This window comes from Cucumis melo, chromosome 5 (assembly GCF_025177605.1).
Source record: "Cucumis melo cultivar AY chromosome 5, USDA_Cmelo_AY_1.0, whole genome shotgun sequence".
Classification (NCBI taxonomy): domain Eukaryota; kingdom Viridiplantae; phylum Streptophyta; class Magnoliopsida; order Cucurbitales; family Cucurbitaceae; genus Cucumis; species Cucumis melo.
This window is the reverse complement of record NC_066861.1, coordinates 6,452,022-6,477,779: the sequence shown is the minus strand read 5'-3', so window position 1 is coordinate 6,477,779 and position 25,758 is coordinate 6,452,022. Positions and strand designations below refer to the sequence as shown.

Here is a 25,758-nt window from a genome sequence, read left to right as displayed (position 1 = left end):
GCTCCTGTTGGAATTTTTTTGAGTTAATTCATTCCTTTGAATTAAAGATGGTAATTCTATGGGATTATGGAAGTCTAAATCGAATCATTAATCTAATTTGGAAAATGGCTTTTGGTCTGTGTTTGTCTCCTTCAATCTGCATTTTTGCTCTACCGCTAGCAGCACTTCATAGAATTGGTTTTGGTTGCTTATTCTCAACTTGTTTGCTTCCTTGTCAGAATTATGTTTAGGAAGATCCTAGAGATTTTTTTTTTCGAGCAAGCTTCTCAACATAAGACCTTGATGGAGTCATCAACTTTTAGCCTCCTCATGGTGTTCCTTCTCCAAGGATCTGAAGTTTGTCTCAATGCAAGTTGATGGATGTTTAGTCTGATGTAGTCTTTTAGTCTTTTTATTTGTATTTGTATTTCTTTGTACTTCTTTTGGTTTTGTTTTGCCTTTGAACATTACTCCTGTGTTTTCGTTTTTAGCTTGTTTGGATATGATGAGGATGCTATGGGGGTGTCAACCTAGTTGAGACGCCCAGGTGCACCTCCTGATCCTTGGTTACATGCTCATTGTATAATTCTCTTATACTATGGGCTTTTGTCTCAATATTATTATATTAATAAAGAGACCATCTCCGTTTAAAAAAAATGTATAAAAGAAAGATGGAAGTCGGAGGTTCTACATAGATTACAGGGCTTTGAATAATGTTACAATTCCGGGTAAGTTTCCTATCCCGGTAATTGAAGAGCTGTTTGATGAGCTAAATGGCAAAACATTGTTTTCGAAAATTGATTTGAAAGCTGGATATTTAGTCATGCCCTTTGGGTTGACTAATGCCCCTTCCACATTCCAGTCATTAATGAATACGGTATTTAGATCCTATTTGAGGAAATTTGTATTGATGTTTTTTTATGACATATTGATATACATCAGAAGCTTGGAAGAGCATTTGCAACATTTGGAGCTTGTGTTGGAGATACTGAGAGAACATGAACTATATGCAAGTAAGAAGAACTGCAATTTTGCAAGATCGAGAGGGAATACTTAGGGCAGATAATATCAAGAAAAGGAGTGGAGGTGGATCCTAAAAAAATTAGAGCAATAAAAGAATGACCTATTCCTTCAAATGTAAGAGAAGTAAGAGGGTTCCCCGACTTGACTGGGTATTACATGCGCTTTGTACAACATTATGAGACCTTGGCTGCCCCTTTTAACACAGTTATTGAAGTTGAAAGCATTCAAGTGGTCAATAGAAGCACAATAAGCTTTTGTGAAATTACAGAATGCGATGATGACACTCCCTGTGTTGGCATTGCCCGACTTCAACTTGTCGTTTGAGATGATGCCTCCGGTGTATGAAATATGAACGGTATTGATCCAAACTAAGAGAACTATAGCACATTATAGCCATACACTTGCAATAAGGGATCGAGCAAAGCTTGTATACGAGAGAAAATTAATGGTTGTAGTGTTGGCAGTACAGAGATGGAGGCCCTATTTGTTAGGAAGGAAGTTTTTGGTTAAGACGGACTAACGTTCTTTAAAGTTCCTATTAGAGTAGAGAGTCATACAACCACAACACTAGAAATAGATAGCTAAACTATTAGGCTATACATTTGAGGTTGTCTACTAGCTCGGGTTGGAAAACAAAGCTGTAAATGCCTTATCACGGATGCCCCCACAGTGCATTTATACAATTTGATCGCTCCAACATTAATAGACCTGGTGGTAATTAAAGGAGTGGAGGGAGATACTCACTAATGGAAAGCATGGAAAGTTTTTATGATAATACCTCAAGATATGATTTTATTAATGAATATGGGAGCCTTTTATAGGCTAAAAGATAAACAAGAATTAGTTATGAGTTAGTTATTTTTGAACTAATTTAATAAACATGAATAATAAACCTAAATTAAAATCAAGAAACTTAAGAAACAGTTAAAGAAACATCAAAGAATTTAAGGTGTTCTACATCAAACCCCTCCCTTAGCAAAAAACTCGTTCTCGAGTGTACATTAGAGGGCCAAAGAAAAGGAATCAGGAGCATGGTAAGGAGAAAGATCAGAAACGTTGAATGATGGATTGATCCTCATGGTAGCTGGAAGATCTAAACGGTAAGAATTGGGGCCGAGCCTTTCCAAAACTTGAAATGGACCAATGCGTTTGTTGGTCATTTTAGAATGATGACCAGCAGGGAAACACGATTTGCCAAGATACCATAACAAGGTCACCCACTTGATACTCCTTGAACGCTTGTGAGAGTTGGCGGCTGTTTTGTAAGAATCATTAGCGAGCTGTAGATGATCCTTTACTTCTTGGTGCAACTTGGAATTACGGTCAGCCATGGCTTCAGTCTCCATAGTGACATCAACGACATAAGGAAGATGAGCTAAATCAAAAGTAACTCAAGGGAGAATAGCGTATACAACCTCAAATGGAGACTTCCCTGTTGAGCGATTTGCCATGTGATTGAAGGCGAATTCAGCTTGAGGCAATGCTAGGTCCCATTGTCTAGGTTTATCCCTGCTAAGACATCGAATGAGGTTGCCAAGAGAATCATTAGCGAGCTGTAGATGATCCTTTACTTCTTGGTGCAACTTGGAATTACGGTCAGCCATGGCTTCAGTCTCCATAGTGACATCAACGACATAAGGAAGATGAGCTAAATCAAAAGTAACTCAAGGGAGAATAGCGTATACAACCTCAAATGGAGACTTCCCTGTTGAGCGATTTGCCATGTGATTGAAGGCGAATTCAGCTTGAGGCAATGCTAGGTCCCATTGTCTAGGTTTATCCCTGCTAAGACATCGAATGAGGTTGCCAAGAGTATGATTTGTAACCTTTGTTTGGACGTTAGTTTGGGGGTGGCTGGCGGTACTAAATAGTAAATTGGTGTCAGATTTCTTCCATAACGATCTCCAAAAGTGGCTCAAGAACTTGACATCATGATCCGACACTATTGTTTTAGGAATTTTGTGTAATCTAACAATTCTCGAAAAACGGATTAGCAATATTCAAAGCATCAAAAGTTTTTTGTAAGGGATAGAATGAGCCGTTTTGCTAAAACGGTCTACAACTACAAAAATCGAATCATGACCCTTCTGAGTTCTTGGTAAGCCTAACTCAAAGTCCATGGCTAAATCTTCCTAAATAGTGGAAGGGATAGGCAGAGAGGTGTACAAACCTGTATTTTGAGAGTTACCTTTAGCGGTTCGGCAAATAAAACATCTTTTAATGAAGTTAGTGACATCCCTATTAAGTTGTGGTCAAAAGAATTTAGTGGAAATTGCAGTTAAGGTTTTGTCTCGGCCAAAATGTCTTGCCAAGCCACTAGAGTGGGCTTCTTTGATATATGGCCTCTCTTAGGGATGTATGAGGTATACATAGAACATCACCTTTGAATAAAAAATCATTAACAATGTGGTAATCTTTACAAGGTTTATGATTAGAACAAGCCTCCCAAATAATTCTAAAATCAATGTCAGTAGGGTACAAAGTAGGAAAGTGATCAAAGGCAATTATTTGAGATTGAAGGATGGTAAGGAGTATACCTTTTCGGCTGAGGGCATCAGCAACCTTAGTAGTCTTACTTGAAGTGTGCTTAATCATAAAATCAAAGCGTTGTAAGAATTGGAGCCACCGAGCAAGCATTTTATTAATATTTTTTTGAGAATTCAGAAATTTAAGAGAAAAGTGATCAGTAAGTAAAATAAAAGTATTAGCAAGGAGATAATGTTCCCATTGTTTGAGGGCATGCATGAGGGCATACAATTCTTGTTCATAGGTACTCCAATTTTGTCTAGAGGTACTTAATTTTTCACTAAAATACTCTAAAGGGTGGCCCTCTTGACTAAGGACAGCTCCTATTCCTAAACCCGAGGCATCTACAATGATTTCAAATGGTTTATCAAAGTTAGGTAATTTTAAGACAGGGGGCTAGCTAATGCTTTTTTCAATTGCAAGAAGCTGTCTTCTTCAATTTGTCCCCATTCGAAACTACCTTTCTTTAAACAATTTGTCAAAGGGGTTGCAATAGTGCTAAAATTCCTTATAAATCTTCTATAAAAGGAAGCTAAGCCTAAAAAACATTGTATATCTTTTGGAGTTTTTGTTTGAGGCCAAGAACTAATAGAATCAATTGTTTTAAGATCAGCAACAACACCATTAGAACTATGATAAATCCAATAAAATGAATGCTATAACATAGAAAATCACACTTTTTAAGGTTAATTTGTAGCTCATTTTCTTGTAAAGCAGTAAAAGGTAAATGGAGGTGTTTGAGATGGTCTTCTTTAATGGAGGTGTTTGAGATGGTCTTCTTTAGTGGAGCTGTAGATGAGTATGTCATCAAAGTATAACACAATGAATTGGTTCAAAAAAGGTAGGAGAATTTGGTTCATTAGACGAATAAAAGTGCTAGGGGCATTTGAGAGACCAAAAGGCATAATTAACCATTCAAACAACCCTTCATTGGTTTTAAATGTTGTTTTCCACTCATCCTTGGTTTAATTCGAATTTGGTGGTAGCCGCTCTAAGATCTTCTTTAGAAAAGATAGAGACGTTACCTAATTGGTCAAGGAGATCGGATAAACAAGGGATAGGGAACCTGTATTTGATTGTGATTTTGTTTATGGCTCTACTGTCAACACAAAGTCTCCAACTACCATTATTTTCGATGCAAACAAGGCTGGGACAGCACGAGGACTTAAGCTTGGTTGGATATGACCTTTGCTAAGGAGTTCTTCTATTTGTTCATAAAGAGTTTGGTACTCCCTAGGGTTCATTCGGTAGTGTGGCAGATTAGGTAATATGGTATTGGGCATTAAGTCTATTATGTGTTGTATATTCCTAAGGGGTGGCAAAGAATTGATTGATTATGTGATTTTTGGGAATTCGGCTAGAAGGTGAGTAATCTGAATAGGTAGGTTAGTTTCTGTGGATGTAATGTTGGTTCCTTCAATGACAAAGGCTAAAAGAGGTGTGGTATCTGACGGCAAGAAATCTTTACCTTTATGAATTGTGAAAAGTTGTTTGCCTTTATTAGAGCTAATTTTTGTTTTGGGAGAGCTGCCTATAGGTAAAAGAATTACTCGTCTACTCATCCAATCAAACTCAATGGTGTTAGCTTTACCCCTATGTACATAATCTGTGTCATACTGCCAAGGACGTCCTAAAAGAATATGGAAAGCATCCATTTCCAGAACATCGCATATAATTTGGTTTTCATAGTGTTGTCTTATTGATAAAGAAACAATGCAAACCTCACTAACAATAGCTTCTCTCCCATTTTTTATCCAATTAACCTTATAAGGGTTTGAGTGGGGTTCAATTTTTAAATTTAGGGCAATAACGAGCTTTTTAGATACTAGATTTTCGCTGCTACCACCATCAATAATAACTTGACACACTTTACCATTAATTGTGCATCTTGTTCTAGAAAGAGAGTTTCTTTGAGGTATGCGATCAGCTCTTGGAGTGAGAAGGATTCTTTGAATAACACAAGGTAGTTGATCTCTCTCATCCGGGGTTGAAACTTGATAGTTATTGTCATCTGAATAATCGTCTTTTTGCTCTTCTTCAATTGTCAAAGCTCTTCTTTGCGGGCACTCGTTAGAGAGATGTCCTTGTTGACCACACTTGAAGCATTTATCTAAAGTAGGACGATTATAGATGTTATCAACTTTATTTTTACTAGAGCTTTCACCTGCTTTTATGGAACCCGGTGATTGGATTTTTGGGTGGAATGTCATTCTTCTTGATGGGCCGTGAAGGTGTTGATGAGCTTCCTTGTTGAAAATTTCTAAATGAGTTAGTGGGATTAGTTCTTTGTTGCTGTTTGCCCCATTGTTCTTTCTTTGATAAGTCTTGATTTTCTTGATCTTGTCATTCTTTTCAATATTTGATGCCAAGGAAATAGCATTCGAAAGAAAAGTAAGTGGATGTAAGTTGACAATGTCTTTAATTTCATCGTGCAAACTGTGAACAAGTCTAGAAATTTGTTGGTGTTTAGTTTCATGAAGATTGTTGCGAGCGCCTAGTCTATAGAACTCTTCTGTGTAGTCCATGATATTTCGAGAACTTTGGTGACATTGTTGATATTGACTGTAGAGTAGTTGTTGGTGGTTGATCTGAAAAAATTGTTTTTTCATGAGCCTTAGCATCTTTGGCCAGCTTCTAATAGGATATTTACGGAATACCCACCTGTTATTTTATAGTCGATCCCACCACGCACTAGTGCCACCTTGGAGCTTGAAGGTCACCAATCAGACTTTCATGTATTATGGGGTATTGGCATAGTCAAAAAAAATTTCTACATTCTTGATCTAATCAAGAATTTTTTCCACGTCCATTCGGCTGTTGAAGTAGGAAGATCTACCTTCTTGCCGTTCTTGATTTGCCGCAGCCTGGTTTCTTGGAGGTTGAATTGGTGCTACTTCTTTTAAGGGTTGCACATGAACTCGAGTGATCAGGTTAGTCAAATTGACTATTGATTGTTATGTATCTGATTGTCCCTTTCGGATTTCTTCAATGGCTTGTTCCACCAACTGCAAGCGTTGGTTTACGGAGGCTTCTGCATCCATGGTTCGGAATGGCGAAGATTCAAATTTTGGAAGGAAGTGAGCTAGGATCGAGCCCTCTGATACCAATCGATGCAAAGCATGAAAAGTTCTTATGATAATACCTCGAGATATGATTTTATTAATGAATATGGGAGCCTTTTATAGGCTGAAAGCTAAACAAGAATTAGTTATGAGTTAGTTATTTTGTGAACTAACTTTGTTGTTAAGAGTCAGTTATTTTGTAAATTAACTATGTTAAGTGTTTGTTATTTTTGAACTAACTCAAGAAACAAGAATAATAAACCTAAACTAAATCCAAGAAACTTAAGAAATAGTTAAAAAAATATCAAGAACCTAAAGAAACATTAAGAATCTAAGATGTTCTGCATCACTCACTTAAGAGAAATAATTGCCAAGTTGGAAAAAGATGGAGTGTAATTATCTATGCAGCATGGAATTCTAAGATACAAGGGAAGGCTGGTAATATCGAAATCTTCAACACTAATACTACCATCCTGCATATGTATCGTGATTCAGCCTTTGGGGGATAGTTCGGTTTTCTAACTTATAAAAGATTGACAGGGGAGCTGTATTGGGAGAGAATGAAACAAGACGTCAAGAAATATGGTGAAGAATGTCTAGTTTGCCAACGTAACAAGTCGTTAGCGTTATCTCCTGCAGGGCTATTATGGCCACCGGAAGTTCTAAACAACATATGGAGTGACATCTCAATGGATTTCATTGAAGGGTTACCTAAGGCTGCTGGCTTTGAAGTAATCCTAGTAGTGTTAGACAGATTGAGCAAATATGCACATTTTTTAGCTCTTAAACATCCATATACCGCCAAGATAGTAGTTGATACTTTTGTGAAACAAGTAGTGAGACTGCATGGCTCTCCTACCTCAATTGTATCACATTGAGATAAATTGTTTTTGAGTAACTTCTGAAAGGAAATGTTTCCATTAGCTGGAACAAGATTGAACAGAAGATCAACTCACCATCCACAGATAGATGGACAAACAGAGGTAGTAAACCGAGGAGTGGAGATTTATCTGTGCTGCTTTTGGGGTAAAAACTGAAGGAGTGGGTTAAATGGTTGCACTGGGCAGAGTACTAGTATAATACCACGTATCAAAGGTCATTAGGAGTGACTCTAATCCAAGTTGTTTATGGCCGCTCACTACCACCACTGATTTACTATAGAAATAGGGAAACACCCAATTCTACGTTTGATGAAGAGTTGAAAGAGAGGGATGTAATGTTAGGTGCATTGAAAGAGCACCTCATTGTGGCCCAAGAGAAGATGAAAAAATGTGCAGATTTAAAAAGAAGCCATGTTAGAGATTCTGGTGAGAGAAATGGTTTTCCTAAAGATCTGTCCATATAGGTAGGTATCTCTAAGGAAGAGAAGAAATGAAAAACTGTCTCCGAAGTTTTTCGGTCCATACAGAATCATTGAGAGTATTGGACCAGTTGCTTATAAGTTAGAATTACCAACTACAGCAGCAATACACCCAGTGTTTCATGTATCTCAACTCAAGAAGATGTTAGAGGGGCATACTGAAGTGCAATAGATAGTCCAACCCATGAATGGAAAGCAGTACCAGAAGAAGTATTTGGCTATAAAAAGAATGCATTTGGAGTGTTGGAAGTGCTGATAAGTTGGAAAGGCTTACCGAGGCATGAAGCTACATGGGAAGTTTGTGATGAATTCCAGCAGCAATTTCCAGACTTTCATCTTGAGGACAAGGTGGATTTGGAGAGGGAAAGTAATGTTAGACCACCTATTATTCTACAGTATAGAAGAAAGAGAAAGAAAGGAATAACATGTGTTAAGGGAAGCTTAGACAATGAGAAGGGGGACCACAGTGGGACCTAAGGCAGTTAGTCTTTGTGTCTGTTATAAGTAGAATTTCAGTAGGAGTGAGGGTATTTTTGTGAGAACTCTGTTTCATCCTTGAGAGAAAGGATAACAGAAAGTGAGAGAGAGTTTCCTTTGAATTTCCATTTCACAGTTTCTTGAATTGATTCCTTCATCAATTCGAACTTGTAATACATTCATCTTTACCGTTGAATAAGAACATTCTATCTCTATCTCTGTGTTCTATTACAATTTCAGGGCTCCATCAAATTGTTTAAAGCTCATTGCTACTTTCAAAGAAAAAGGAGTATGGGCCCAAAAGATTGACTTGATTTTAGAGCAACCAATGGGTTATAGGCCTAGTCCATTAGGGAAGAATATCTTATTTAAACAACACTTCCAATGGGGTGGAGATAGGCTCGTGGAAATATTGTGGAGTCCTTGGGTGCTTATTGAGCCGAATCCAAGTGAATTGATTGAAGCTCAAATGTTCCCAAAGCTGAAGAGGGTGACAATGGGGCAGGTGGTCTGTTTAGTTTATATATAATTGAAAAAAAAAAAAAAAAGAGAAGTAGCTCAATTTTGTGATTGTGTTTTGTAGTCATACTGTTAGACCTCCAATATTGTTTCAATATAGCAGAAAAAATAAAAGAAAGAATTAGAAACAGAGGGGCATCAGGGTAATAAGATGATCACCGTTAAGAAAGTTGTTAGAATTAGTTGAAGTTGTTAGTTAGTTGAGCAGTTAGAAGGAGAAGAGTCTATATAAAGGGTCTTAGGCATAAGAGAAAGGCAGATTTTGAGTGTAGAAGTTAGGCTTGCATTTCTTGAGAGAAGAAAGCAAGAGAGATTGTAGCATTGTAATTGAATTGAGATCTCCTCAATTCAATCCTTTCATCAAATCAATTAGTAAAAGGTTACTGGAATTTCACTTTGAATTTCGGCTACTATCAAATTTGTATCAGAGCCAAAATGGTCCATAAAACAGAGGAAGAATGGTGCAGACCATAATTGAAGAAAGAATGGAATCCTTTGAACAAGAAATAGTCAGAATCAAGAAAGAATTGATGAAGATGCCGGTGATCGAATCGACGCTGATCGAAATAACGAAAAACATGGAGATGATGCGTTTACAGTCCGAAAAACAACAGCAAGCAATTCTGTCATACATGGAAGCGAATGCGAAAGAGAGGGCGATGGCCGGAGAACGAATGAACGAATCGGATATTCAGAACTCGCTGGCGACGAAATCGAAGGATGGCAAGGTGTCTTCCAGTCACGATATCGGGGAGACCAGTGCGGAAAGAAAAGCCGATTCGGATGAAAACACTAGTGATCGAAGTAAATTCAAGAAAGTAGAGATGCCGGTATTCACCGGAGAAGACCCGGAGTCGTGGTTATTCCGAGCAGAGAGATATTTCCAGATTCATAAGTTGACGGAATCGGAAAAAATGCTTGTATCGACGATTTGCTTCGACGGACCAGCACTGAACTGGTACCGATCACAGGAAGAAAGGGAGAAATTCGTGAGTTGGACGAATTTGAAAGAAAGATTGATGGTACGCTTTCAATCGACCAGAGAAGGCACTGTCTGCGGCCGATTTTTGAGAATCCTGCAAGAAACGACGGTGGAGGAGTATCGGAACCGATTCGATAAATTAGTCGCACCTCTATCCGATTTAGAAGATCGAGTCGTGGAAGAAACGTTTATGACTGGTCTATTTCCTTGGATTAGAGCTGAAGTCATTCTCTGCAGACCAAAGGGATTGGCAGAAATGATGCTCACTGCTCAACTGGTGGAAGATAGAGAAATTTTGAGAAACGCGGCAAATTTGAATAGCTATATCGGCGGGAAACAATCAGCGACCTTATCAACAGGTACGAAACACTCTTATTATCAGCAAAATAAAGAAAATAAGACCAATGCCTCATTTCCGATAAGAACAATTACATTGAAAAGCCCAAATCCTGGAGAAATACGGAAGGAAGGAGCCTAAAAAAGATTACCAGATGCAGAATTCCAATTGAGAAAAGAAAAAGGGCTTTGTTTCAAATGTAATGAGAAGTACTCTGCTGATCATAAGTGTAAAATGAGAGAACAGAGGGAGCTTAGAATGTTTGTAGTAAAAAATAATAATGAGGAGTTAGAAATCGTTGAAGAAACAGAAGCTGAAAACGCTGAGTTGAAAGTTGCAGAAGTACAGCCACACGCGACAACCTGCATAGAGTTGTCAATTTATTCAGTGGTAGGATTGAATGATCCGGGAACGATGAAGGTCAGAGGATCATTACAAGGCAAGGAAGTTGTGGTATTGATTGACTGCGGTGCTACACATAATTTTGTGTCTGAAAAGTTAGTCACTTCATTACAATTACCAATTAAAGAAACAGCCCATTATGGAGTAATCCTCGGATCCGGAGCAGCGATACAAGGGAAGGGAATCTGTGAATCAGTGGAAATTCAAATGAAGAACTGGACAGTAAAGGAAGATTTTCTGCCACTAGAACTTGGAGGAGTCGATGTGATTCTTGGAATGCAATGGTTGTATTCATTAGGAGTAACAACATGTGATTGGAAAAATCTGACACTAACATTCTATGACAATGAAAAGCAGATTTGCATAAAGGGAGACCCAAGTCTCACTAAAGCAAGAGTAAGCTTGAAAAATCTAGTGAAAACTTGGGAAGAACATGATCACGGCTACTTGATTGAATGCAGATCCATTGAAGTGGCTGAACTGAAAACCTCCCATAAAGAAGAAAAACTGATCCCAATATTAAATCAGTTTAGTGATGTATTTGAATGGCCCGAGAAATTACCACCAAGAAGAAGCATAGAACACCAAATACATCTCAAAGAAGGTACCAACCCAGTGAATGTCAGACCATACTGGTATGCATATCATTAGAAAGAAGAGATGGAAAAACTAGTTAACGAAATGCTAGTTTCAGGGATCATAAGACCAAGCGCGAGTCCCTACTCAAGCCCAGTGTTGTTAGTAAAAAAAAAGGACGGGAGCTGGAGATTCTGTGTCGATTACCGAGCCCTGAACAACGTCACTGTCCCAGATAAATTTCCGATCCCAGTAGTGGAAGAGTTATTTGATGAATTGGGAGGAGCTTCACTGTTTACTAAGATCGATTTGAAAGCAGGATATCATCAAATCCGAATGGTAGACGGGGATATTGAGAAGACAGCATTCCGAACACACGAAGGACATTATGAATTCCTAGTAATGCCCTTCGGACTCACTAACGCACCAGCTACTTTCCAATCCTTGATGAACTCGATCTTCAGACCATACTTGAGAAAATTTGTCCTCGTTTTCTTCGATGACATACTAATCTACAGCCGAAATTGGGAAGATCATTTAAAACATATGGAGATTGTTTTCTTGGTGCTGTGAAAACACGAGTTGTTTGCAAACCGAAAGAAATGCAGTTTTGGACTAGCTAAAGTAGAGTACCTGGGGCACCTCATCTCAAACAAGGGTGTAGAAGTAGATCCAGAGAAAATTAAAGCCATAACTAAGTGGCCTAAACCAACAAATGTACGAGAAACTCGAGGTTTCCTTGGGTTGACTGGATACTATAGAAAATTCGTACATCATTATGGCACTTTAGCAGCCCCACTAACCCATCTACTAAAGAAGGGAGGGTTTAAATGGAATGCTGAAGCAGAACAGGCTTCTGAGAAACTCAAGGAAGCAATGATAGCCTTGCCAATATTAGCCTTACCCATGTTTGATAAACCATTCGAAATCGAAACGGACGCTTCAGGATATGAAGTAGGAGCTGTCTTAATACAAAATAAACGCCCCATCGCGTTTTACAGCCATACGTTAGCCAACAGAGACAGAGGCAGACCAGTATATGAACGGGAGTTGATGACTGTGGTATTAGCTGTGCAGCGTTGGCGCCCTTATCTGTTGGGCAATCGATTTGTGGTGCGAACGGATCAAAAATCATTGAAATTCTTATTAGAACAACGAGTGGTACAACCACAATATCAAAGATGGTTAGCTAAGTTGTTGGGCTATACCTTCGACGTGGAATACAAACCGGGAGTTGAGAATAAAGCGGCTGATGCATTGTCAAGAGTAACACCCACTATTCAGACACACACCGTAACAACCCCAGTCTCCCTTGACTTGCAAATTATTAAGGAAGAAGTGGAAAAAGATGCAAGGCTGATGAAAATCATAGCTGAACTAAACAGCAACGACAACCAACAAGACAGCAAGTTCAACATATGCAATGGAATGTTGAAGTACAAAGATCGGTTGGTAATATCACAATCATCTAAATTGATACCTCAAGTGTTGCATAGTTATCATGATTCAGCAGTGGGAGGGCACTCAGGTTTTCTTCGCACATACAAACGTATTGCGGGGGAATTACATTGGAAAGGGATGAAGATTGTTATTAAGAAATATTGTGCCAAATGCTTGATATGTCAACGGAATAAAACACTATGTCTATCACCAGCAGGCCTACTACTTCTGTTAAGCATCCCTACGCTAATATGGAATGATATATCTATAGACTTTGTGGAAGGTTTACCTAAAGCAGCGGGTTTCGAAGTTATTTTCGTGGTAGTAGATCGATTGAGTAAATATGCCCATTTCTTACCACTCAAACACCCATATTCAGCAAAAATAGTAGCAGACTTATTTGTCAAGGAGGTAGTTCGGTTACACGGGTTTCCTACCTCCATTGTATCGGATAGGGATCGGGTGTTCCTTAGCAACTTCTGGAAAGAAATGTTCCGCTTAGCCGGTACGAAACTAAATAGAAGCTCAGCATATCACCCACAGTCCGATGGACAAACCGAAGTAGTGAATAGAGGAGTTGAGATGTACTTGAGATGCCTCTGTAATGATAAACACAAAGAGTGGATTAAGTGGATAGCGTGGGCTGAATATTGGTACAATACCACATTCCAGAGAGCATTAGGAATGACACCATTCCAAGTTGTTTATGGACGGAAACCTCCCCCCTTATTATCTTATGGAACACAAGTCACTTCTAATGCTACCCTAGATGAACAATTGAGAGAAAGAGATGAAATGATACTATCATTAAGGGAACATCTGCGATTAGCCCAAGATCAAATGAAGAAACATGCAGATAAAAAAAGACGGGATGTGGCGTATGAGGTGGGAGATCGTGTTTTTCTGAAGATACGACCTTACCGTCAACTATCATTGAGACGAAAGAGGAATGAAAAACTATCAGCCAAATACTTTGGCCCTTATAAAATTCTGGAAAGAATCGGACCAGTCGCATATAAGCTGGAATTACCCGAGGGAACATTAATCCATCCCATTTTCCATGTTTCCCAATTAAAAAAGCTGGTGGGAGAACATATCGACGTACAACCAACTGTACAACAGCTGGATGAGAATCTTGTTTGGACAACGCACCCAGCGGAAGCTCTAGATTATCGGCGGAACAAGGCAAAAGAATGAGAGGTTATGATACGTTGGGAGGGATTGTCAAATCATGAAGCAACATGGGAACAATATGATGATATTGCTAACAAATACTCGAACTTCCACCTTGAGGACAAGGTGAGTTTGGAAGGGAGGAGTAATGTTAGACCTCCAATATTGTTTCAATATAGCAGAAAAAATAAAAGAAAGAATTAGAAACAGAGGGGCATCAAGGTAATAAGATGATCACCGTTAAGAAAGTTGTTAGAATTAGTTGAAGTTGTTAGTTAGTTGAGCAGTTAGAAGGAGAAGAGTCTATATAAAGGGTCTTAGGCATAAGAGAAAGGCAGACTTTGAGTGTAGAAGTTAGGCTTGCATTTCTTGAGAGAAGAAAGCAAGAGAGATTGTAGCATTGTAATTGAATTGAGATCTCCTCAATTCAATCCTTTCATCAAATCAATTAGTAAAAGGTTACTGGAATTTCACTTTGAATTTCGGTTCCTATCACATACCTTGAGGACAAGGTGTCTTTGAAGGATGGAGTATTGCAAGACCCCTAGTTATATAAGAGTAGGATTATTAGTATGGTTATTAGAATGGGCATATTAGTAATTTGATAGTAAGTTGGTTAGGGCTTTTTAGTAATAAATAGTAGGAGAGGGGTTGGGAAAAGGTATGAAGAATTTTGTACCGGAATTTTCTTGAGTGGGAATTCGGGAGAGTCTAGCCCTCTTGAAAGGCTAGGAGTTACTCGTTCTTATGATATTACAGCTTATATGCCAATATATTTTTCATATTTGATTGTTCTTGAGTTGTTGTGTGTTCTTGAGTATCTCTTGTTGGTTAGGATCCTAACAGTATCCTTTCTTTGACAGGTACATATGAATGCAAAAGAGATGGCTGAAAAACGGAGGAAAATGGAGAACGTTAGGAGAAAGAAAAAAGAGGAGAAAAAACGTAAACTACTAAAATCTTTATTGAATGGGACTTTTTTTTTTCAGAATTCTTCCTCTCAACTAAGTAATGTCAAGAAATGAGTGGTCAATGAGAAACCAAAAATACCAAAACATTCTAGATGTCATATGCAAGCAGCCTCATAAAAAGTACATTCTTTTAAAAGAAAAACGAGATGGAAAATATGGAGATAACAGAAACGCTGACACATAAATAATGCGATTATCTTATTAAAATATAAATATAACCCATATTTATATTGAATGGGACTCTTTGGTGGTTTTCAAATTGTCATCTTTATAATTTCCAGTTCTAAAGAACTGTAGAACGTTGGAAATCTGCTCTCAGGTTCCTCATTTCACAATTATTTTCTTCGCAGGCTTGCGGGATCAGCGGAGAAATAAACGGAAACAAATGAAAGGCAGGATTTAGAAAATTGATCATTCTGGTAAACTGAGCATTAAAGTTCATAGAACTAATGAATAACGATACAGTGCTCTAGTGTTAATTTGAGTTTTTAGGTCTGATTTTTTTTTTTGGTAATTATGAACATAAAAGATTGCCAATTTTGGTGATCTATAGGGGGACATCAAAATTTTCTGCAGAGATGGTTACATTGGCTATAATTTTATGCCAATTTTCTGTAGATGGAGAACTGTTGGAATGTTAAAGGCATAGTTTTTAGGTGACATCTGAGGCAGATGATCCTGCCTCTGATGGGGTTTGGTTATTGTTGCCTTAAGAATTGTTTTCTTAGTAAATAACACTTTCTCAATACCAAATGCTAATATTGGCAAACTTGAAGTCTTCTAAAGCATCATAAGGATGGAGAATGAAAGTTTCCCGTGCATCTGTTTAGGTCAAATTTAATAAATTTGCATTGTCGGTAGAAATTGAAAAGTTTGATTGTGAGTACATTTTTAGACGATATCCTTTTGTTTTTATTTTGGGAAAAATCATTTTTACCCATACTTGAATAATAATATGAGATCGATACCCCTTTTAAAATGGAGTTTTAAAAAATTCATGTTTATTAGTGGCAAATCCCCTATAATATTGGGTGAAAAACTGGAAGTTGAGAATTTCTCTCTAATTTATTTATTCATTTATTAATTTTTAAATTATAATAATTTTTCTTAAATAAATTTCATTAGGGTATGAAATTCACTAAAGAAGGGCAATAGCCCTAGTCAACGGAGTTACAAGAGACTTATCCGTAAAACAAATTGTCCAAATGTGGAATAGATAGAAAAAGGAAAAGACAATCAATACAATAATGAAATCACGAGACAATGGAGAATCTATCACTTTCTTATCTTAAACCATGGTTATCTTACTAAAATATAAATATAAAACAAGGCATCATTTGTTTGTGCTGTGGATAAGGAATAGAAGGACAAACAGCAATAACATAAACTAATACTAAGTGGGTGTAGAAGTACCATTATATCTGTTTCCATTGAAGACATGACTTTTGTATCCTTGAGTTGCCGGACAACTTGGTACTAGTTTTTAGATTGAGCATATGAAAAAAATAAAATTCTTTCTTTGATTCAATCGTGATCAAACTAGAGATACTGTTAGGACCAGATCTTCGTGGAGCACTATATCAAAATTGAGATTTTGATGAATAGGTAGAGAGTTAGCATTATCCTAATATGTTGAACACAGTGCTTGTGATCGTACAATAAATGTTGGTTGATTAGTAGTATCATTTATTGTCACCAGTGATCACTTGCAGAATCTAGTTGGTATAGTGATCCTTCTCATGGATCCTTCTTGATTGGAAGGCTGTTTGTTAGTAGTTTCCTTGGGATAGGGTTTTCTCTCCCCTGGCCTTTGGGTGGTTACTCGTACACACACGCACACACAAGGTTTCTCATTAAAAAAGAGAAAAAAATGGTCTCTCTACTCATTACATCGTTGAAAAAATAAAAAGAAAGAACATCTGGAAAATAATGTCTGAAATGAACTTTGAACGATAATGAATCCAATTCCCCTATTCATTAGATAAAAAAAAAATGTCGCCCTATTTATTACCCAGAAGCATACATCATAACTAAGCTTATCGTGTATTTGCATATAATAGTTCACAAAATAGAGTTTTAAGGTGAGATTTGGACCACGTTCCAGCACTTTTACAGTGAAGACTCCACGAAGTTAACATAATTATCTTTTTATAAATATTTAACAAAAGGGTGCGACTAGATTGTGTACATTAGCTTTGCCAAATGCAGAATTTGGTGTGAGATTGGTGTGAAAATCCTCAAAATTCCACAGCAATCCATCCCATAATTGATGGTCCTCCATCGAAATTGCCTCAGGCAGAGACAACAAGAGGCTTCCTGGCTGGTCATGATCTATTTGGGGATTGAAGCTACTGATTATGCAAGTACAAGATTCTTGCCTTATTTGAGGCTGAGAATTGTTTATAGGTTCAGCTTTCATAGCAGGTTGTCGGTTCAGTTGCTGCTGCTGTCTTAGGAGTTCTCGATGTTGTTGTTGTCGTAAGAGTTCCCAATACTGTTGTTGTTGCTGCTGCTGTTGATGATATTGATGCTTTCTTAGAAAACGAGCATTAGGCTTTTCGTTGCGGCTGGAAGTTACTTTTGCTTTTTTCTTGAAATGGGTCCTCCAATAGTTCTTGATTTCGTTATCAGTTCTTCCTGGCAAACTTCTAGCAATGGTAGACCACCTGTAGTAGTCACAAATAAAATGTTTAGTTCTTTTTAGCTGTTTCATAATTTACAAAATCTATAGGTGATAAATGTTTGTTGAGGCCTCTTCATATCTTTAACAATCATACCGTACCCAGATATTATTGTTTTACTATTTTTTGTTCTCCGTAGCCCCCAAATTTTTGTTGTTAAACTTAGGAAAAAGAAGGGAGGGCTACCTGTTACCCCATCTAGCATGAAGCTCTAGAATTATGCTCTCTTCATGTGGGGTTATCTGTCCTCTCTTTAGGTCCGGCCTCAGGTAGTTTACCCATCGCAGCCTACAACTCTTCCCATTCCTTCTTAATCCTGAATGCACCAAAATAACTTATAAGAGAGAGGCATTTTGGATTACAAGCTTAAGACAATGAATGAAAAGAAGACAAAATCAAGGAAAATGCCAAAGGAAAACGTAGGAAGGGCAAAGGAGGGGGGAATGGATACTCGATTGTAGCTCAGAGTAGAATGAAATAACCTTCCAAATCAAGAAAAATTTCTGAAGAAGAAAATTGTAGTAAGAGGGAAACAGATACTCAATTTAAAGTGAGTAACAAAGTTCCCATACTCGAAAAGAACCAACTTTGGGAGGAATGTATGTTAATGTATTTGATGTTCGATAAGTCGGTCCAATTTTCCGGTACTGAAAATTTAAGACAAAAGGGGCTGTTTTACCTGCAAGGTGAGCCACGGAGTTCCACCTTCCTTCACCATGAACTCTCACATATTCCATAAGCAGCCTATCTTCTTCAGCAGTCCAAGGCCCTTTTCTCCATCCTTCTGCTGCTACTTTGCCCCAACCAAAATGCTCACCCATCATCATCATCATCCTCCAGCTCTGCCTTTCAAATTTATGCTTCTGAGTATTATGCAAAGAATCTTTGATGTTCTCTCTCTCTTGCAGATTTCTATGGCATATTGCGTTAATGTTTGTTCCATATTTATATAGTCACTCATCATTTGAGAGTTTTTCTGAACCTTTTTACTGTTCAAGTTATTGTGATCATCATCATCTTTGAAACAAGATTATAAAATGGCATGTATGTCCTTGACAATATTTTATTATGTATTGCTCTTTTCCCTTTTTTTGGAACTCCTTTTTGGGACTGTCTAATCTTATTCTTCATATTAAAAAATTAACCCATTTGATTATTTTAACTAGTTTTCCATCTTGCTTTTAGAAAAATATTATAAAGTGATGAGCTTGTAGTTGTCTAGATTATATGTAGATCCTCTCCAAATTTTAAACTAGAAAAGGTTCTTTGGCCTTTTAAATAGACTGAGATTGCATATCTTTATCAGGAAATCACATTATGATTTTTCAAGATGAGAAAATGGTTCAGTGCAGGTTATTGTTTCCACATCAACCTTTGGCTTGAGTAGATTCTATAAGAGTGTTTTTCTTTTTACTATATGCAAATGGGAGAATTTAACATCTAATCTATAGATCAATAGCATATACTTAATGTCAGTTAAATTAAGAGTTGTCTTTGAGTGTTACAAAATATATGTATATACATGACTTATTTAGAAGTAGCATCATTATGCACAGAAATGATATTACTAATATATTTACGTTGTGTTTAGCCCAACCACATCGTAGTCGGTGTTAAATAATTTTGTCAATTCGAGGAGTGTTTACTATTGAAGTTTGCATGTTTATCAGAGAATTTCTTCTTCCTCTCTTTTTCTCTTCCTCTAATGTTTTCTAATACTTGATTAAAAGAATCCTGCACTTGAAACATATACTTCTAACTTCCAACATATTATCTCCAAACTTTAGAACTTAACTCGATGTTTCAAAAAACTCTAGAATGTTTTGCAAAAAAATGTTATTTTATCATACTTTGAAAGGATTATTTACATGTTTACGATGATAAAGAAAAATTGTTTTATTTGTTCTAAAAGTTAAATCAACTATGAAAGTATGTAAACTTCTTGTATTATTCTTTTTTCACATTTGAAATTCTTTCTGGGTCAAGACTCATCACAGCTTTTGTTAGCTTAGTATGCTAACTTAGGTTATACAAACATTATATGCTTCAAATTCTAGCCATTTTTTTTTATTAGTATTTTGTTTTTGTATTTACTTGAGACGTCTCATAAGCTATCTCTCATTCTTAAACATCAAGATATTTATTTGTTCCAAAAGAAAAACCACATCCAAAATATCATATGAAGAATTGACGATAATAATACACAACAATACACATGAAGGAAATGACAAACCTTGGAGTTGCCAAAGTATTAGGTGACATGAAAACTCCAATAATAATTCTTGTAATAATCAAATTGAAAAGAAACTATTTTTAATAAAAAGGGGAAAAAATTCTTAGGGCCACGTAAACCCTTCTCCTTAAAAAAAAATAAATTTTGAGTAATTAAAAAAATGTGAGAGTGGATGAACTTTTTAATATGAAAATTACTGGCAGTCCAATGCAATTATGCCACCTGTTTGCTCAAGAAGAGATGACATGTACAACATCTATAATGTCTTCTTTTAAATAGAATATTTTTATGCCATTTTGAGACATTAAAATGAAGTCATTTGGACACATGGCTCTTTCCTATTTCTCTATGTGAGATAGAATGTCTTTGCATGGACTTCCCCCAAAAAAGACAATATATTTATTTTTTCAAAATAACAAATTTCTCTCATATTTTTGTTATATTTATAAAATTTTTGATTAATTTTACTATATTTAAAATGACTATTTTTAAAACTATATTATCAACTTTGTGCTTCTTTTATTTTATTAAAATTTTATTCACAACGACATAAAATGAGAATGCTCGAATTTACAATAGGTAATTCCATCCAATCGTTTTTTAACTATCGGATAAGGTTTTTAGAGATTTGACTGTGCCATACTTCTGACAAAATATCTCACACCAAAATCAAATTCCTAATCTTGAAAGGGTCTCTTAGCTTTGAATAAAAAGAAATGTTAAATTTCTTCATTAAAAGGAAAAGTAAGTAAAAGAAAGAGATAAAATAATATTCCAAGTGATTTTCACCTTTGGAGTTGCTTAAAAATCGTCTTCTAGCAAACGTGTTATGCACAAAATCATTACTATATGGAATTTCACCAACCATATCTATTTTAATATTAATATGCCCTAGATTTCCTCCATTAACATAAATGTTTAATTAATTAAATCAAACAGTTATATATTTAAGAAGTCCTTGTTTGATTATGTTATGATCTACAAACACTTTATGAAGATCAATACTCAAAAAGGGTACGTGGAGAACCTTGAAAACAAATACAAATTCAGATTTTGTCAAGAAAATAATGTGTTAAATTAATTTTCCAAAAAATCAAAATGGTAGTCGAAATGAACACAACTCAAATGGTATTAATTAAAATACTCAAATCATATACATTGTTTAACAATTTAAGAATTTGACAGACGTAAATATACTGAGAAATATCGTGTCGTCGAAGTATCATAAATATATTAATCTAATATTGCGAGTATTATATGAATTTTAAACGGATATTTCATTTGATATCCAAACTTTTTTTCCTTTTTTAAAATCATTATCTTCTTCCCAATTGAATATAAATTTTTTTCTCCAAATATCAATATATTTTAGTTAATTTATTAAATTTAAGACTTAGCTTTATTAAATTCCAAAATCATTTATTTCCTTTAATTTATATTCCAAAATGTTCCTTCAATTTCTAATCCAAGAATTACCGCTATTAAATTTGATCTTTTTTTTTTTAAATAAAAATTAAGATATACCATAACTTGGGAAGAATGTTGTTATTACCAAATAATTATGCTAATAGTGTTGAATTAGTACTTCCTCCTTTTTTTACTATTTAATCTTCATTGACTTTACTTACCAAAGATTTATTTCATAATCATTTTTATTATCTATCCATCATATTTGACTTTAATTATTAATTTATATGCTAAAAGTTATAGTTTATTACTTAGATAAATTTGTTCTAAAATTTCACTATATATATATATATATATATGCATTTAATTTCTATGATATTCATGATTTTTCTTGAAGTATCTATTGATATATTTATAAATTTGAGTTATCGATATTTACACCAATGAAAGAATTTCAATTTTTTGTATTAATAAAGCTATGTATGGTTAATTTATCTACTAAACTCCCATTGTTTTGAAAGGACCGGTCACTAAGTTAGTTTTAAGTTTTTTCTTTTGTCTTTTTCTAGAGTACAACTGGAATAGGTAGTTCGAACTATAAACCTTATGGTTACTAGCACCTTCGTATTCCAAATGAGCTAAGGTCATTTTGGTAAGTTTATTGAGTTAGTTGTCACATATTTTTCTTAAAGCATAAATAGGGGTCGGAGGATTTAAGTCACATACTTCTAGATTACTAAGACATTTGTATGCCAATTGAGTTTTGTTTTGACACTTGGTACGTCAATTGATGTTATTTGTTAGAGAAATTGAGGATACTGCTTCTCATTCCCTTTAGGAGAATGAATAATGTGATATATGTAAATTTATAATTTCAACATCAAAACAAGAAGTACATGTTTTTATATCACCCACTAAATTATGCTCATCTGTGTATATATATATTTGAGTAAGAAATTGTGAGGTTAGAGATCAACTCATCATCCACCTTTAACACAGCAATTAATATTTAAAATTTTATGTATGAAACAACGTTTGTGTTGACAGCTATGCTGATGTTTCTTTTTTTTTTTTAGTGTATTTGTAATTTGGAAAACTCATCCAAAGATATGGAATATATAATAAACTTATAGAACAAATTGACCATCATCATCTCTTTTTAGAAGATTACAGATATAAATATATATATTTTTTATTATTTGCATAGAAGGGGATTATTATATATGATTGATTTGATCATACTTTTAGTACGGACAAGGGAAGAACAAAAGGATTTGCTCCTAATAAAAGAATACAAAAGAACTTAGCATAAAAGTTGAATTTGAATTTGAGATTGAAGTTGAAGTTGATTAACAGCTAAGCATTGATTTTATGCATAATTAATTAAAAAGAAGATGTCCTACAAATTCTTTTCATCATTTATATATATATATATATATATATATATATATATTAACATATATTTTGTATTCCATTAAATTGTGTCCTTCTAGATCAATTTCTGATTAGGATTGAAATTATGAGATATTGTGGGGGTTAAATCAACCTTAAATATTTTAGTATATAAAATTAAAATAAAATAAAAAAGATTCTCTTTTAATTTTGTTGCTTTTGATCTCCTTCAAATGGATATGGTGTTCTTTGTGATTTAATTTAATCAGTTTCAATCAACAATCATACACTACCAAGATTTAATTCTTCAATTTTAAAGTCATTTTAGTTTCAATTTTGTTTATTATAATTAGTTAGGTAGAATCTTACTAATCATATATTTTGTTGTTATATATACTCATTATGTGACCATCATATCTTACTGTATTTTCCTATTTGATTTTCTTTGTTTATAAAGTTTCCAATGTTTCTGAATGGAGTAAATTAAAAGAAAAAAAAAAAAAAAGAAGAAGGTGGAGAAAAAATTAAACCAAACAAGAATTAAAATCGAAACGTATAAATAAATATCACTGCAATTTTGAGTTTTAAAAGGAGATATAAATGAACTGATATTACATTTAAGTGAGAAATTTTGAGGACACATGAAAGTAATATTAAAAAAGACATAAAAGAAATAAAAAATCACTATCTATACCAACAAATTACACCTTCCTTTCCGACGATTCGATCATAGGAACTTTAAATAAGTGTGTTTAGTTTGGAACAATTCTATGTTGGGTGGATGATGTTGTCATGTTGGAGTGGATACAGAAAAATGTGGGGATGGTGTAGTCCAATATAAACAGCTTACTTCACATCTCTTATATTTCTTTTTTCTACGATAAACCGTAGGGGAAGAGTATCAAGAACTCGATAGAAAGGTTTGAGGATTGTATAGTGATCAGACAAAAGGCATGGAAATAAGAAAGATGTTACAAAAATGGTTTACATATTTATGGAATATAATTGAGCTTAATTTAATATTTTTTTTTTTTTTAGTACAGAACTCTAAGGGAGATTTAAATTATCAATTTTGAAAAGAAAAAACGTGGGCATATGTTTGGGAATATTGGTCTTAAACTATTATGGTATATTTATTGTACTTCTAAGTTTTATCTAGAAGTATAATATTGGTACAATTATTCTTTTATTTATTTATTTATTATTTTTTTGGCATCAAGTAATCTTTTATTTACAAAATAAAATTGTTAGCAAAACTATATTTGGTTGATTTTTTTTTACAACAATTAATTATGAGGGAGACTATGTTGGACACCATTCAAAATATTTATTTGGTTTATATACTTTTTGCTTTTACTTCACGCTTCTACTTTTAAAATTGGTGTATTTATAAATATTGTTCTTGAGTATTGCGGATGGATTTTCACTTTTTTTTTTTTTTTTTTTATGTAATTTATTCATCTCATTTTCTAGATTTTCTTGCTTTTATTTTTAAATGATACTCTTCTGTTTGAATATCCTATTTTATCTTTCATCATTTTTGACATGGTTTAAATATCGTTTTAATTTATTAACATGATCGTTTACCATGATCAACATGATCATTAGATTTGAAGTTATTAACGATTATTTACATTGGGCTACACGATCGCTTACCATAATCAACATAATCATTTACCATGATTAGCTCGATCGTTTACCATTGTCACCATGTACAATATATTATTTCACAGCTGGATCGTCTATCATTGTAATATATCTTTAAACGATAATATAGTTATGGTAAATGATAGTGTGGCTGATCGTGTATTATTAAAGTATATTATTTAAAATGAACTATAAAATTGTGTATCATGAGGCAACTCTCAATCCTCAATGAACAAGGGCCTAGCGAAGTCAGTGGATAGTCGAACCCCGTATAATTATAAGAGGTCTAGATCTAAACGATCGTAGATCATTTGTTTAGACTATTGTAGTACACAATTGTTTAGAATAATATTACTTACATGCGTGACCGATTAATCGCGTGTTTACTGGGATATTTTTGGGTTTTACTCGTGGGTCTGTGGGCTTCTTTCATTTCTAAATTTTTTTTGTACAGCGTAAATATTTTACCGTTGTTTTATTATTGAGAAAATCCCTTTAAAATATTTATTTTGGCCCATATACTTTTATAAAGTGACAATTTTAGTTCATTCATCTTCATTTTTCCTTCATTTTAATGTTAATGGATCAAAATGATCAAATTTTAAAAGTTTAAGAATCAAAATAAAGTAAAATTAAAACTACAAAGACAAAAATGAATCGGAGTTAAAAGGAGACTAAAGTAATATTTGAATTTTGTAGCAACTAAATTTAGTTTAGCAGTAAGTTAATATGATCTTATATTTTTTCGGTAGGGGTGTAAACGGGTTGGGTTGGGTTGAGTTGGGTTGGGTTGGGTTGAGGGACATTTCGAACCCAACCCATATTTTCGGGTTGGTTGAGTTGACAACCCGAATAACCCATATTATATTCCTAACCCAACCCATATTTTAAGGGTTGGGTTGCCGGGTTGTATTATTATTTTTTCATTCTTGATGTTTGTACGGTTTAAAATTGTTGTACAATGTCAATAAACACTTATATCCAAAATTTCAAACATCTATAAATTTAAAGTTTCAAATATCTATAAAAGTTCAACATTTTAAACATTATCTATAAATATTAGATAAGTAATATAATATCTATAATATAAATATAAATAAATATATATATAAATTATTAATTCGGGTTGGGTTAGGTTGATCCGAATTTTTCAACTCCCAACTCGAGACCCAACCCAGCCTGAAAAAAACCAAAATTTTCAACTCAACCCACATTTTAAACTAACCCAACCCAATCCATATAATATGGGTTGGATAGTCCGGATTATCGGGTTGTTCGGGTTATTCTTACACTCGTACTTTTCGGTAGGAGGTCCAAACTCTCTATCTTCATTATTATACTAAAAAGATGTATATATTCGATTGACTTTGATTTTTTTTTTTTTAATTACCATCAATTAATGGAAGTAAACGTACCCAGTAGCTGGTAAATCTCTCCTTGATTTGCCATTATATTTATTTTTCACAAAAGAAAATAACAAGGAAGGAAGAAGATATAGTACTCTTCAATTTTGGGTCGTATTAGTTAAAATTTAAAATTAATAATTGCATTGATTAGAACTGTCTCAAAAT

At 34.7% G+C, this 25,758-nt stretch overlaps 2 protein-coding genes across 2 annotated transcripts in view; one reads left to right on the top strand and one right to left on the bottom strand.

The window, feature by feature from the left end:
• The window catches only part of LOC103499499 (DEAD-box ATP-dependent RNA helicase 13), a 41,300-nt gene extending 25,704 nt beyond the window's left edge, over positions 1 to 15,596 (top strand). The window contains exons 14-15 of the mRNA XM_017047102.2: positions 14,720 to 14,801; positions 15,178 to 15,596. Of these exons, the coding sequence (XP_016902591.2) occupies positions 14,720 to 14,801; positions 15,178 to 15,230 (135 nt within the window). The 3' untranslated portion in view covers positions 15,231 to 15,596. The remainder of the gene's footprint in view (positions 1 to 14,719; positions 14,802 to 15,177) is intronic.
• Positions 15,597 to 16,802: 1,206 nt separating this feature from the next.
• Positions 16,803 to 18,489, bottom strand: LOC103499467 (myb-related protein 305-like). Its single transcript, XM_008462477.3, has 3 exons — positions 18,188 to 18,489; positions 17,695 to 17,824; positions 16,803 to 17,493 (listed from the first exon to the last, which is right to left on the bottom strand). Exons 1-3 carry the CDS (start codon positions 18,339 to 18,341, stop codon positions 16,986 to 16,988), a joined length of 792 nt encoding a protein of 263 aa, XP_008460699.1. The 5' UTR covers positions 18,342 to 18,489; the 3' UTR covers positions 16,803 to 16,985.
• Between the last annotated feature and the right edge of the window lie 7,269 nt (positions 18,490 to 25,758).

What these genes read in the sequence shown, in the direction of transcription:
- LOC103499467 (XM_008462477.3), bottom strand. Translation starts at nt 18,341, where the DNA reads ATGATGATGATGATGGGTGAGCATTTTGGTTGGGGCAAAGTAGCAGCA. An exon ending in CTCCGTGGCTCACCTTGCAG is followed by an intron (nt 17,825 to 18,187) that starts GTAAAACAGCCC and finishes TGGTGCATTCAG; the next exon opens with GATTAAGAAGGAATGGGAAG. An exon ending in CATGCTAGATGGGGTAACAG is followed by an intron (nt 17,494 to 17,694) that starts GTAGCCCTCCCT and finishes TGACTACTACAG; the next exon opens with GTGGTCTACCATTGCTAGAA.